The sequence below is a fragment of a genome, unplaced genomic scaffold, assembly GCF_019419815.1.
Source record: "Pyrus x bretschneideri cultivar Hongxiangsu unplaced genomic scaffold, Pyrus_bretschneideri_v1 Contig57, whole genome shotgun sequence".
Classification (NCBI taxonomy): domain Eukaryota; kingdom Viridiplantae; phylum Streptophyta; class Magnoliopsida; order Rosales; family Rosaceae; genus Pyrus; species Pyrus x bretschneideri.
Genome location: NW_025999795.1, coordinates 309560 through 324489, shown reverse-complemented (window position 1 = coordinate 324489; position 14930 = coordinate 309560). Strand labels below are relative to the sequence as shown.

General features: G+C 38.3%; 3 protein-coding genes across 7 annotated transcripts; all 3 read right to left on the bottom strand.

The window, feature by feature from the left end:
* Window positions 1-138: 138 nt before the first annotated feature.
* Window positions 139-4210, bottom strand: LOC125471105 (protein FAR1-RELATED SEQUENCE 7-like). Of its 5 annotated transcripts, none has more exons than XM_048571046.1 (6): window positions 3771-4210; window positions 3261-3346; window positions 1016-3089; window positions 712-849; window positions 567-626; window positions 139-454 (listed from the first exon to the last, which is right to left on the bottom strand). In XM_048571046.1, the coding sequence occupies exons 2-6, from the start codon at window positions 3332-3334 to the stop codon at window positions 398-400; spliced, it is 2403 nt and encodes an 800-aa protein (XP_048427003.1). In that variant the 5' UTR covers window positions 3335-3346; window positions 3771-4210; the 3' UTR covers window positions 139-397. The 5 variants fall into 5 exon arrangements, with proteins under 5 accessions (XP_048427003.1, XP_048427002.1, XP_048427001.1 ...); XM_048571045.1 differs by having other exon boundaries at window positions 3261-3338; XM_048571044.1 differs by having other exon boundaries at window positions 1016-3346.
* Window positions 4211-7397: 3187 nt separating this feature from the next.
* LOC125471108 (protein MEN-8-like) lies at window positions 7398-7862 on the bottom strand. The gene has a single exon (XM_048571063.1). The coding sequence runs from the start codon at window positions 7707-7709 to the stop codon at window positions 7398-7400; it is 312 nt and encodes a 103-aa protein (XP_048427020.1). The 5' UTR covers window positions 7710-7862.
* A 1107-nt stretch (window positions 7863-8969) lies between these two features.
* LOC125471126 (probable methyltransferase PMT16) lies at window positions 8970-14328 on the bottom strand. The gene is made up of 6 exons (XM_048571176.1): window positions 12412-14328; window positions 10652-10862; window positions 10149-10446; window positions 9597-9989; window positions 9428-9505; window positions 8970-9332 (listed from the first exon to the last, which is right to left on the bottom strand). The coding sequence occupies exons 1-6, from the start codon at window positions 13135-13137 to the stop codon at window positions 9095-9097; spliced, it is 1944 nt and encodes a 647-aa protein (XP_048427133.1). The 5' UTR covers window positions 13138-14328; the 3' UTR covers window positions 8970-9094.
* Window positions 14329-14930: the final 602 nt, after the last annotated feature.

Below are 14930 nucleotides of genomic sequence, written 5' to 3'. Positions count from 1 at the left end.
AATGAGATTTCCTACGGTGCTCCAGAATATCGGATATTTAGAATTTCTTAACTGTTTGATAATCTTTGATCGAAAGCACAAAAATAAAATCTAACAGTTAGAAAAAACATTCTGAGATTTGAGACTCTACTACAGACATTTGAGACTCTTCAAAATCTAATAATATTTAGAAATCAAAAAACAGGCATTTCAGCCATTTGAAACCCTACAGAGTAAGAGTACATATACATACATATTTTAACAGAGGAGTGTCTGAAGCTCTCTATCTGCCATCAAAAACCATAAACGACAATGGAGTTTGGACATCGAGATAGGCATTTCAGACAATTGAGAATCTACAGAGTACACTATACAACATAGAACATACATATTTTAACAGATGAGCGTCCGAAGCTCTCTATCTGCCATCAAAAACCAAGAACGATGATGGAGTTTGGACATCGAGATCCATTGCCTGCAGGAAACCACAACCAAAACTAATCAACATTCATGTACTTTGTCATTTTTTATACGAAACAAAATATGAACTGGTTTATTTCAATCTTTGACCTTTACTCTTTACTTACCTGCCTCACTTCAGGGGTGCTTGATACGGGCTCTTGGTACACACCATTGATCAGGGGTTCCTGCATGCCAACATGTATGCAACTCTCATACAACGATACCTCCAAAAAAGAAAAACATGAACAGTTAAGTGTCTACAAGATCTACCTGCAGTAGTTGAGAATGACCAGGTGAATCATGTTCGTTAGCAAAGAACATGTTAGGATCAGTTTGCTGGTTTATCACCAGGCTATCTTGTTCGTGCATGCACTGAACCACCTGGTTCGTTTCAAAATTGTACAAACCCTGTGTAATGAACATGGAAAGATCAAAACCAGCTAAGAAAACGTGAACACAAAATATCAAAGCTTTACATATAGAATATCAGAGCATGAAACCTAAACATGACCACCACATGTGATGGCACTTTTATCATTTCATATAATTGCAATAAATGCAAGCCCGGACTTGCCTGGATAATATCATTTTCCGCTGCAGCTTGAGGTGAGGCGTACAATAGCGGACTTGAAATGCAGGAACCAGTATTTTGTATGGATGCATTGTAATCGCCATTAACATTTGTTAATGGACGTCTGTCTAGAACGGCTCCATCCTTTTCCTCGGCTCCTTTTACTCTATTGTCATCCTGATTATTGATTGCAAATTCATCTAGAAAAATCTTTGCATGTTCAGTATCAGAAACATTTGCAGCCGTGCTACTTGAAGTCAAAGCTTGAGCATCCTCAGGCCTTAATGTTAAGATTTTCTCCACACCTTCCATCACTTGATCAAGTTGTCTAACAGCAAACTGAAAAGCCTCCTCAGATTCAGAAGCCCTGGCTGGTAACATAAGAATCCGGTGGCACAGAATTTTGTAACGGCTTCCCACAATAAGCTTAGGGTTATCACTGATGGCATCACTTACTCTTGCACTCCCTAACCTTGCATCTTTGGTCCATCTCTTCAAGATATATTTGGAGGGGAGAACCTTTATATTGCGGTGATCAAGCACTTTAAGAGCATGGCTACACAGAAACCCAACAGACTCAAATTTCTTACAACTGCAAATGACTATGTCATCAGAAGAGTTGAATGTAACTGTGTGCTCCGTACTTTTACCAAATATGTTGGTTTTGTACTCAAACAATGAGTCATTCTCACTGCATTGATTAACAACAATATCTAAAGACTTCTCGTATCCTCGCTGAAATACTTGAAACGCTCTTGGAGTGTAAACATTACTTGCATGCCTTAACAAAATCACATTTCCCATCAGTCTTGGAATACAACGGTTCATTTCAACACTAGCTTCTATTTCTTTGCAACGTTGCTCATCTACCACCCTTTCAAAATGCTTAAAGAAACGAAGCACATCTGGGTCAGAGTTTAGGTATTTTCTCAAATCATTGAATAAACTCTCAACCAGATGTGACCCTTTCATGTCAACAAAAAATGTATTCCTGTTATATACCACAGCCCATTTTTCTCGTTCCCTAAACATCCACTTTAACCAGTCATTCTTCCGAAGGCCATAATTATCCAGCATATCTCCCCACGCACGAACAAAATCATCCTCATCTTTGTGGTCATATATACAGCTCGTAAAATCATTGGCAAAAGCCTCAGTATCTTCTACTACGTGGTGAAGGTGCTTGAGAGAACTATGGCACATTTGCCATGTGCATATGCGATGGTCTGTTTCCGGCAAGACTGAATTTATTGCCTCAACAAGTGCTGGATCTTGATCGGTATGAATGACCTTTGGTTTCTTCCCTGACATTGTCTCCAAGAAAGTTTGAAATAGCCACTCAAAAGATTGAACAGTGCCATCATACAAAAGTGCAGCAGAAAAAATAACTACCTGTTTGTGATGATTTACGCCTATAAACTGTACAAATGGCAGACACTTCGTGTCTGTTCTGCAAACTGAGTCCAGACAAACCACATCCCCAAAATGTTCATAATCTGATACCATATTATCATCAGCCCAAAATATGTTACTCACTTTATCATCAGCATCAACCTGTAATGCATAAAAAAACGACGGGTTTTCAAAGTGCTGCCTTTGAAAGTAATGCAGCAAACGTCCCACCTCTCCCTCCTTCGTATCTCGAGTCCTTTCAGACTGAAGATGATTGTCAAAATCAAAGGCAAAACTATCAGCAGATTCCCTTATTCTAGGTCGTCTACTCATCAAGTCAAATGCCAATTTCGACAGTGGCCTGAAGTCTTCTACCAAGTCAGCTGCTTGAGGAACACTGGATTCTCTTTGTGGTGGTAACATTTGAGCAATACTTGGATTTATATTGTCATGATTGTGTTGTTCTTCAAATTGCGTAACCCGGTATTTACTATCAGGTTGACGAGTAATAATAACATGCGCCAAGCAACCAGTTCTTGTTTCCTTGCGACGTTTCTTTACATTAGCATCTCTTTTGTCATTCTGTCGATAACCTTCTCTAGAACAAGTGAACTTCCTCGATACCACCTGGCCATGTACCTTACTCCTATTGACCCAGTCTTTTCGAACATTAAAACCCACCAACCTGGCATAGTTCTTGTAAGATTTGTAAGCATGTTCATCAGATTCGAATTCTGAACCAAGTTTTAAAACTGAATCTATACTGTGTGCACCTATGGAAGAAATATTAGGCTGAGTAGCATTGATAGATACAAATTTTGGGCTGCAAAAAACTTGCTCTACGTTCAAGTCCAACCTATTTGCCGTTTGAAGTCCGACATCCATGACACCCTCATGAAGACCACCAAAATCTTCATCCTCCCTTTCCATGGACCTGCATTACTACATAGATAATATTAAACACTAAAAAGAATGGCAAATAAAGGTGATTAGCCGCTTTCTTTTCCGGTAACTAAAATCGGATTGGTTCATCCCTAATCATATATTCCTACTAGTATGGCTATAGACTTTACTGCATAATATTGTTGGCAGGACAAGATAATCAACAACAACAAAGCCTTTTCGGCTATATGAATCCTAGAACCCCATTGTGCTCGGTTCTGTGTGATGTCTTCCGTTAAATCCAAGTACTCTAAGGAAAAATCGAGTTGCACACTTGCAACAGAGGTATTCATATGCTTTGGTTTAAGATTACATTGAAGAAGTATTCATATGCTTGGCTTGCATCTAAGAACAAAGTAATAAAATTTACAAAAAACAGGGGAAGTAGTGAAAGTAAACTGCATGTGGGTAAATGAAATTTTACCATGTATAAATCTACACACAGTGATTGCTGCTGAATTGAGCTCACCCAACTGCATTTCCGTTCGTCATAGAAATCGCCATTGCAACAGAAGGAGCAACAAGCTCGGATTTTGACAGTGACCCATCAAATTTCCAATGCCGAATCCAATGTGGGTAGTATCAGAATCTGAAGAGATTAGAAAACTAGAATTTGAATTTCCAAATTGCCAGACATTTAGCTGAAGGTCTCTACAAAATCTGCTTGCCCGAGAAAGAGTCCTCTTTCAGGCTGAAGAGAAAACCCCTAGATTTAACGGTCGGATTCGGATTTTGGGGATCTGGAGTGAGATATTGAACAAATGGGAGAGATTTGAGCCCAAATTGCAGTGATGAAGGTGCTTATTTGGGTTTTTATTTCTTATTTTTATTTTTTTGGGTGGGGACGAACCGTTTGACAGGGTAAAATATTAATGCCACTTTCCTCTTTATCTATTAAGAAAAAGGATGTTCGTCGGACCCACAAAATTCGGAGAATCAAGTAATCGCGATCATTCATCGTATATCGTATGATTAATTTTTGTTAAATATCATTTATATTTAATTTAAAATTTAAAATTTAAAATAATTTCTGACCATATAATATACAATGAACGATTATAATTGTTTGATCTCCGGATTCCCACAAAGAAGATCCGGCCGAATCCTTTTCCAATTAATAATAGGGTAATCTTATAAAAATATATATAATAATAAGGTAAGCTTATAAAGAAATATAATAATAAGGTAAGCGTTTGAGCCCAGCAAGATGGGCCTGCCTAATCTTGTCAATTAAAAATGCAACATTGTCAATTTAAAAAATATTGTCAATTAAAAAATAAAAATACTTTTAATCTTATATCATAAAAGAAAATCGTTGGCAGTGATGTCATTTTGCACAAATTTTTTTTTTTTTTCTACCCACATGTCATCATAGAATAACTCTAATTTTAATAAATAAAAAATGTAAATATAAATTTTCTCCACTCAAACGTCTTCTCTCTGTCTTTCACATTTTTTCCAACTTCTCTCTCCCACATATTCTCCGAAGTGTGGAGTTAGGCTAATTACAAAATAAAAAAGAGAAATTTTATTTAAACTCATGTAATTTATTTCTACACTCAACTTACTTTTTGTATCCATTTTATTTTTAACTAAACTATTAATATATCTTTAAACCTAAATTTATTACCTATTATACCCCCATAAACTCAATTCAATATGTAGATTTTTGTTTACGCCTATTTGATTTTTAACTCTATATTTACACCGGCTGGAAATGAACACTGAAAATTGGGGTGTGAATTCAACCATGGCTGACAACAAGACTGACACTTCTATAAATGTTGACAAAAACCATGTATCACCATCTCTCCCTTTGCATTATCGATCAACAGGTGCATTGTTCTGGTTTTGTTTTTCTCTTCCAGTTCCCCCCTTTTTATTTTTTAATTCAATAAAAGGCCATATATGAAAGGAGATTGGAAGTTTGAATAAATTGATGAGCTTAAAATTTATTCATGATGATTTTTGGTTAATCAATAAATTAGGTAGGGTTTGAGGTGATTAGGTTGTGTCTTATCAATTTTTTTATTTTTTTACTTTTTTTATGATTTGGGGGTTTCACATAGTTGCAGGCACATACAGAAAAAACAAAATCAGTGCAAAAGATGGAAAAGGATGAGAGAGAAGGTGGTGGTAGTGACAGATCGCTGCACGTGAATCAGGAAGAAGCATTGAATTGAAGCAGGAGCTACGCATGGACTTCTCCTTCGATCAATCAATTTCAACATGGCTTCTAATATTAATTGAAACACTTTCTTCTTTCTTTCTTTTGTTGAGTGACTGTAGCAATTTGCTATTGCAGAATGATGAACAAACTATACGAGATTGATTTAAAAAAATTTAAAACCAAAATACTCATCTTCTAAATTCTAAAAAATTGAAATTAAACGAACAAAAAAATCATAAATTGAGTCATATCTTGGTTGGAGGATTCAAAATTTCAAAATCACCATCCATCAATAAAAAAAACTTATCTCTATGAGAGCTATTAGGGTTTTAGCCGGAATGAACATAGGATAAACAAAGAGTGAGCGTAGGGTTTAATTATAGTGTTTGGGTTTATTGATAAATTTGAGTTTTAGTATTAATTTCATTTTGTACTTAATAATAATTATGCAATAAGATAAAATAGACAATTAACATTTAAAATTTAAGTTGGGTGTAGAAATAGTTTACATGGGTTTAAATAAAATTTCCCAATGAAAAATGCAACATTTCGCGCAACTCAAGCTTACTTACTAAGCAAAAATAGGTTTGGGATGGAAAGCAACAAAGCAACGGATTAAGAACTTACGAAAATATTTGCAGAGTTGATTATTCTTCTTGATAACGAAGATTTGAAGTGGTATATAATTTGCTAAGTACTTGGTATAATTCACGCATTCATATACAAACTAATGCAGATAAAGTAACACAAATATTTTGAATTCTTTTCTGATCAATCAAGCCTAACTGATCACGACATCTTGATATTGATCGAGTTTGGGGACTTTTTCTGACTCAATCCACCCATAAACCTAAACCACGACAACCTTCGTACCCAAAGCGTTACGACAACGTCCAAAGGTGACCCTTGATTGTTATGTTAGCCGTAACGCGTCATCTCTCGTTCTCTCATTTCGGAAAAGATTTTGTAGTATTTGTTTATGATGACCTGGTCGAGAGAGTAGTACTATACATTGTTGTAAAAGTTTTTGTGGGATATTTGAGGTTGGTTTTTTTATAGTAAGGCTTGGAAAGAGTCTTCTCTGTGGAAGGGCAATGGCTTGAACCAAGGAGATAAAGGTGATTCTTAATCCAATGAATGCTCTACAAGCTTGACTTCTTTTTTGGTTGGCAGGGTCAGTTTCTGCAAGGATAGAGATAAGCATTCATAATAAGAGTTACTTTCACGAATATGTGGCGGGCCAAAAGTTTTCTCATAATCGATTCCAAGATTGAGTCTGAATTTTCTCAACGGTGATATTTCTATCAAGAAAAGGTTTGAGCCCCTCTCTATCTAATAAGTTAATGAACGATGCCTTCTGCAAGACTGACAATTCCTCAAACATGACTTGCTTTCACTGAGGTACCCTTGCTGCCTCACTATAATTTTTCAACTTCAAAGAGCTTTTTTTATGTTATGTGAAATTAATGATCGATTGTTCTGCATATACGGTTATATGTAGACCTGTAATCAGATGTTCTCGATAACGTCATATATTGGTGCCATTTATTAATAACATATATCGTTCCACAAAGTTGAAACATTTTCCCCATTTTATTCAACAACATTAAGTTCTCTCTCTGATCCCCGTCTCATCATCGCAGATCAGAGCATACATTCAAGGGAAGGAATAAAAAAAAATAAAAAAATAAAAAAGAAAAAAAAAACAACATAAGCAAAATGGTGAAACTTCAACATTATTCCCTTGACAGCATTGTCGTAGCACATCAGTTGGTGTCTGCAAAAGAAAAAAACACATGATAAACGTATAAGATGATATTAATTAATCCTACAAATAGTAATTAGTGTAGGATGATCAGTTAAACATATACTTTTAGTTGACTAACCACAAGTGATGGGGGAGAGATTGCACTGGGCGGGGAGGCGAGCGGCGACCCTGGCAGCGTTGCAAAGGCATTCAGGATGGACGGCTTGGAGCGCGCCACAGCAGTCAGAGTTCGGGTTGGTGTTGGTGGAGCCAGGCACCACAAAAGGTGCGCACACATTTAGGCTGCTCAGCTCGGCCAAGCAACTGCTGCTCTGAGCATCAGCCTTCTGAGTGTGCACTGAGAGGCTCAGGGCAATCAGCAACACAAGGGTTGTAGCAGCTTGGAAGCAGCTGAAGGAGTTGATAGGAGACTTGAAGGATGCCATGATTAGGGTTTAGGAATAAGCTTTACGATTAACTATGGATTATCTTGTAAGATAATCAAGTCCATTTATAGTTGGCAATTGGGCTAGGAAGAGGTGGCTTCATGTATGAATCACCTAATTACTACTAGGTTAGATGAACAATTTTCGTGTGGGGGAAAATGACGTATGTCTCATGATCCACTTAAATGGTATACAAACCAAAATCTACATCGACAAAATCTCTTAAATTTTGCTATTTTTTTTTTAGGAAAACTAACGAAAAGTCCTAAAAAACTTTTAATGAAAAATGATAAATAAATGTGTAAGTGAATAGTATCAGGAAAGGTAAAAATATCATTTTTCGTTAAAAGTGAACAATACCAGAAGTGTTTGGTTAAAATTCTTTTTTTTTAGGATACCAACTATTAAGTATAAAATTCACAAATAATGTATCAGGTAATGTGTTGGACCAATTAGATTGTGTAGTAAACACTTGAAATAGTGCTACACCGGTCAATGTGCAAATGTGCCACTTAGAGCATCCCCAGCGTGGGGTTTTGCTTGGGGGAAGGGGTCCAAAAGAAGGGCCCGAGGGCCGGTGGCTTGGCTCCAGCGTGTGGGAGCCGGATGGAAGGGGGAGGCCCGAGGGTCAGGCCCGTGAGGGATTGCCAGGCCTTGAGCCTGAGGTGGGGATGACGCAATGCTGACGCCAGGGTGGCGTCAGCGCATTATTTAATTTTTTTTGTGTCAGGCGCGTGCACCCCACCCGCGTGTTCATATTGAATATGTGTCGTATTAAGTATGTGTTCGCATCATATCCGAACTGTTAAATTATATTACATAAAATAGTAAAGTTTTGAATCTAGCATCTGAAATAGGATCCTCTTGAGATCCCTTTCACTCAGATTCTCCTGATCCTTCAATCGTGTCTCGAGCAAGAATTAATTAACTTTTTTTTTTTTTTTTGCTTTTTCATGTTCATCTTGTTCCCCCTGCTCTCTCTCTCTCTCTCTCTCTCTCTCTCTCTCTCTCTCTCTCTCTCTGGGGGAGGCCTTGGTACCAGTTTTGGGCAATCGGAGGCAAGAAGACATGTGGGCGTGGGTCGGCAATTGGAGCCAGAACCCATCAGAGAACGTAGAGAATTGAAGGATCCGGATGAAAGACATCTAAAGAGAATCCTGACCCCAGCATCATAATTGTTCAACTTGGTGCTAGGAAATTGACCTTTGGATAACATATCACGTACCTTGGGTAGCAAAGAGCGTATCCAGTGTGAGAAAATTGAGATTTGGATAGAAACCTTTCATTAAATGAAAAACCAGCTGCTATCAGCCGGAGGAGCAAATGCTTCACAAAAAGAATCATGAATGTTTAAGTACAAAACAAAGCTAAACAAAACGCCATTGCTAGGAGGAAGGTTTATCTTCAGCTGCAGCAGGAGCTGTCCAATACTTTTTCACGGCAAACAGCAGTTTTTCCCTCTCGAGAGGACCGTCTTCGTGGTCTACAATCTGGCTGTCCCATTCCATTCCGTCGATGATGCTCTTGATCTTCACCAGCACATCAACATCGTCTCGGATGACCACGCTCCCCTCCGGCCTCAGAATTCTGTCCATCTCCAGCAAAATGTCTTCCGCTTCGCATCTGCAACTCGAATAATGTGACACACATTGGTACATGTTGGTATTTAGTCACACATAAATAATATGCAAATGACTTGGAAAATGTTTAGGTCTTACCTATCTTTGTAGAGGCTAAACACTGAATCAGCATGAAGGAAGTCATAAGTTCTTGGATATGTAGACATTGCTTCACACCTGCGAATTTAAAACAACTCCAAGCGTGTTAGCCTTGAAAATTTAGATGTATGTCACATAGAAGATGTATGATAAAATGTTATGAAATTACCAATTCTGATATGTTCCGATCAATCCTCGTTCGTAGATGACTCCAAGGGTGTTAGACTTAACCTCCACCGGAACCACATTCATGACCCAGACAGGGAGATCAACTAGGGCAGCAGCAAATCCACCCAACTGTGCATTCATGTCCAAAATATTTCTATACCTTCCAGGGTTTCCGAGCTGATTATTCACCGATTTATAGTACGAAACTCTCTTCTTCCACAGCTCCGAATCTTGCTTAAAAACGTCAGCCGTCACACCTTTCACAGTTCCCTTGCTAATCCTTGGTGGGATTGCATTGAGCCTATGTGGCCAGTTTGCCAACTTCCCTCCTGCAACTTCTTCGTTGTCTGAAACTTCTGGCAATGGGGTTAAACAAGTCTCCAACTTTGTGTACCTTCAACATTTTTGTACAAAAGAAATGGATGAATTTAAGGAAAAATAGTTCAGTTATGTTTAAATTAACGAAATTAATTAAAAACATGCAAATGACACTAATCTTAATAAGACTAAAACATCTGTAACTTTAAAAGATAAAACTAAAGCGGGCACATACCAAGCGGTATCAGGATCATTAGCGGGGCAGAAATTGCGAGCCTTGCCGAACTTGCGGTTGTTTTGGCAACTCAAATGGTTGGTGGGTTTTTGCCAAATGGCAATGTCGTCCTTCTCCGCCAACTTTTTCCAGCAGAGGCTCTTGGCTACATTCTCAATGGAAGTCTGCTCTTCATTCAAATCCTCTTTGGTTCTTTCCCAACCCTTCCAATATTTTGCCCAACGGATCGGCGGCCCCGATAGAATCCAGTACCCACCCGGTCGCAGAACTCTGTCCACCTCTGTTAAGTAAACCCCATCTGTACCAACTCAAAATGTGCAAAATTGCGTAAGTACGTAACTACGAATTCGTTGTAATATAAACTGATAACATGATTGATGTGTTATGATATTAATAAATAGATTTACGTACTCTCTAAATTAATAATACTATATGATCGTGTAAAAATCACCTAAAAGATTCGAGTAAAATTTGAAGGTTAAAAGTGACTTTAGAAGTTTTACCGTGTTGGCCCCAGGGAATGAGGCAGCGAGAGCAATGGGCCATGTCAAAGGCTCGAGAAGGGTAAGGAAGTCTTTTCGACGCAATGACTCCGATGAGGGCTGGCACTCCGCGCTCGAGAGCAAATTGGACCTGCGACACGTGCGTGTCCCTCGGCGCGAACGACATGGCGAGGATGTCGCGGGACAACAGGTACGCTCCCCAACTTGCTACCTGCATTGCATGCACGCACGTTGAGAAAATAAGAAATTAAAATCACGTGGTTGCCACGTGGAACCCTCTCGAGTCAACGAGGATGACTTTGCTAAGAAAAGGAAATTATTTTCGATAAATGCAGAAGAAGAAAATAAGTGTGATTAATTGTTTCTCGAAAAATATTACAGCATAAGATTAAGACCAACTCCGAAACAAGGTAAAAGAATTATCTCTTGAAAGATATTGTTACACAAGATCAACTTCATCCCAGATATCAGGATAAGGATTACGTAGAATATATATTACACCGTGACATATCAGCAATGAATAAAAATTTCATGCTTAAAAATTGAATTGTCATAAATTACAGATCATCATCTCGGTGATATCAGATTTGGTGAAGTTATTTCCCAAATCGAAATGTTTTATTTCGGATTGAGGAACCAATCATTTAGTCTCATGGTTGACCAAATTATACATAGTAAGTCTTAACTATGTATATTATTTGCACTTGATGATAGGATTGGGTATATTCAATTGAGATTTTGAAGGATTTTAATGAATTTATAAATTCATGGATTTTGATGGAGTTTAATTGATTTTAGAGATTCTATGTAGATTTTTGAGTGAATTTCCTCAAATTTTCAGGGAGAGAGGCGATATTCAAGAATGCTTAAAATACACTACGAAATCTCTAAAATTCCTTTAAATTCCCCAACTTTTAAGAATCCTTCAAAATTAATCTCTACTTGAATACTGAAATGGTATACACTTCTTCAAAATCCTGATTAAGTACACCTAGACTTTTAGAGAATCACTTAAATCCTAATCGATACACCTGGATTTGTAAAAAGAATTAAGATCTTTCAAAATCTCCTACACCCCAAATCCTGCGAGATTCCCTTCTCAAGTTGGAAGTAAATGAGTAAATTTGAATTGCTAAAATTAGGAGGGAGGCAATGTCCTAGTTTGGGAAATTACACTGCCCCTCCCCTACCCTTCCTATTTTGTTTTCCTTCTTATTTTATCACTAGGATATTAAAGTTGTTTAGTTGTAACCATCAATTACCAACTAATCCACAGCTAAATTCATATTTTATCCAAATTTGTCCTAATTCACATACCATCACCAGTTTTCTTCTAAAAAATAACCATTCAATAATATGAATTAAAAACAATTATTTATCCAAGTGTGTTAGACTAAACAAGTAATCACTTGGTAGACGATGGGGATGAGAGATTTTTCAATGTGATCGGAATACGGGATGGTACATCATGTGTTATTATACAAATGGTGAGATATGTGTGTAAAAAAATTAATAACTTAAAAAATAAAAATTTCTACCACTTATATAAAAACACGTAATATATCACATGTGTTGTGGTCACAATGAAAAATTTATCGATAAGGACAGCTAGGAGTATTAAAATACGTTAATGAAAGACAAAATATTATCATAAATCGTAATTAAGTAGTAAAGAAACAAATGAGGAATATAATTTAATTAGTAAATCTAATCGTATTAATTTGTAAATAAACAAATGAGGATAATGCAAGCTTGCTTACCCCACAGCCTGTATCAATGGCGGTCCGAATCGAGCCATCTTTGAGATTGATGAATTTGCCAATATCATCAATGTACGCGTCCGCACCGTTAGGGAACATGGTGCCTCCCCCAGGGAACCTAAACCTATCTCCTTCGTATATGATCCAATTCTGCACGGCCTTCTCCACCGTCAACTCCTTGTGCGGCGCATTGGCGTACCAAGCCAGATCCCGGCTTCTCGGCCACGGAAACACGTTTTTGTAGCCGTGCGGTGCTGGGATGCGGCACTTAAGGAGCTCGCTCGTCTCGGGGCAGTGCCTCTCTCTGTATATGAGCCTGTCACGGTCAAACTTCAGCGACCTCTTGTCGTCCTCGCATGGCGTGTACTCGCTGTATTTCGCATCGCAGCGCGGGAACACGTTGGTGGTGGTAGCGTGGGAGGACGTGGCGGTGCTGAAGTTGGGGCTGTGGTGGGAGGTGAAATCTAAGGCTGACGCGGTGGTTGTTGTGGTTGTGGTGTGGATTTCGTTGGGGGATTTGCATGGGAGTTTGAAGGTTGGCGTGGAGGCGGTTTTGATGACCGCGGTGGGGCCGCCGTGTTGCCAGAGGCCGAAAAAGTACGAGCAGAGGCAGAGGAAGAGGACGACGGGTAAGGTGTAGACGTTGGGTTTTTTCCAAAGGAATAGAGAGGGTTTGGAGGGCTTGGCGGTTGGGTGGTACGGAAGGCGGTTGTCCTTAGAAGCCATGGATGTATGGTGGTGGTGGAGGAAAGTGTTTGACGAATTTCTTTCTCTTCCCTTGGAATTTAAAAGGGTTTAGATTTGAGGGAGGTGGAGGCAGTGAAGGGCTTAGATAAATAAGGTTATGATGCACGTTGCGGCATGTGGGATGGTGGTGTTTGTCTAATTTACCAACACATTGGGGTTTGGATTTTGAAATAGACCTGCCAAGTATAGGCAGGTTAATCTGGTTCTTCTTGCTTGCTTGCTCGAGAGGGCACGGTGCGGAATTTCTTATTGATTGAATAATTTATCTTGCCACTTAGTAAGAGATCTTATGTTTCATTTTTGCCAAAAACGAATTCGAACAACATTATTGTTAGCTCATGGCGAGACTAAACCCACCTCTTTAATGTAGATAATATCGTTTGTTCAAAAAATAAAAAATAAAAAAAATGCCTTAACTTGAATTAGAGTTGTCAAAAATGGAATTGAGATTGGTTTAGTGTGTAGGCTAAAGGTAAATAGATGTATAACAAGTAAAGTAAGGCCAAAACAGTTGAAAATGTTAGTTTCAAGAGGTAAGATGAGACAAAACCAATTTCAAAGGGTAAATTTGGATTAAATGATAGTTTCAGAGAGCATTTCAAATAATAAGCCTTCTTTTTAATGTCCTCCTCCCATTAGTCTACCTAGTTGGATTATATCCATCATTGTGTAGAAACACTAATATATTACACTAAGGTGTGTAGATTTGGTTAAATCGTACCATAAGTGAGTTGTTATAAATTGTAATTGAATGAGAGTTAAAATTAAAATATTTCATTAACAAATTGAAAAATACAATTAATACAGAACATTAGCTGTGTATTCGTTTCTAGATGGCCTCAATGCCATGTTACAAGAAAAAAGAAGTCAAATATTGTCATTAAGAAAGTATACATCAAATATCAACTGGTGTATGTATGTAGCTACATGCTCCAAATGAACCTCAGCTAGTATCGCACCACATAAAACCTGGTACCAAGTTGCAAGAAAAAAAAAAAAAAAATTAAATATTGTCATTAAAATATATCTCACGTGTCAACTGGTGTATGTAGCCGCATGTTCCAATGAACCTCAACTAGTGTTGCACTTGCATAGATCACAGATCCCACTGAATCTTTTACACCAATATTTCGTAATCTCGCGAAGAAGATAAGCAAATCAACTGATTCACCTAACCCCTCTCTTCTTCCTAGAAGGAAGGAGTTCGAATAGGGAAATTCAATTCGCAAGGACGCAGATGGCCCTAAGATCGTAAGATCGAGATCGGGCTATTGAGGCTAAACGGTACCAAGTTGCATGATAAAAAAAATCAAATATCGTCATACATATAAACTTCGTTGCATTTAAACATTGGCTTCTTTTTTTCTTATTGATACGGTTGATGTGAGACATTTCAACACGCGCCCTCATGTGGGATCCACTAGTTGGATCCCAGTGGGAGATTCACACATCGACAACCACGTGGAGCCAAGGGGACTGACCCTACACGCAAGGCCAAGTGACCCTCCATCATCGCGCAGGGCCAAGGGGACCCACCCATCACGTGGCAGGATAGTACGGGCCCGCTCCTTGGCTCTGATACCATGTAGAATTATTAGAGAGGCGGGTCGAGGGCCCACTTCTAACAGCACCGATAATATCCCCAACTTGGTTACCACTTGCACTATTCGTTAAGTGTGGAATTTTATCACAAAATGTTTCGGTGTTAGTTGAAATGGGGTTAGGATATTTAAACTTTTTTTTTTCCTCATTGATACGGTCAATGTCAGACA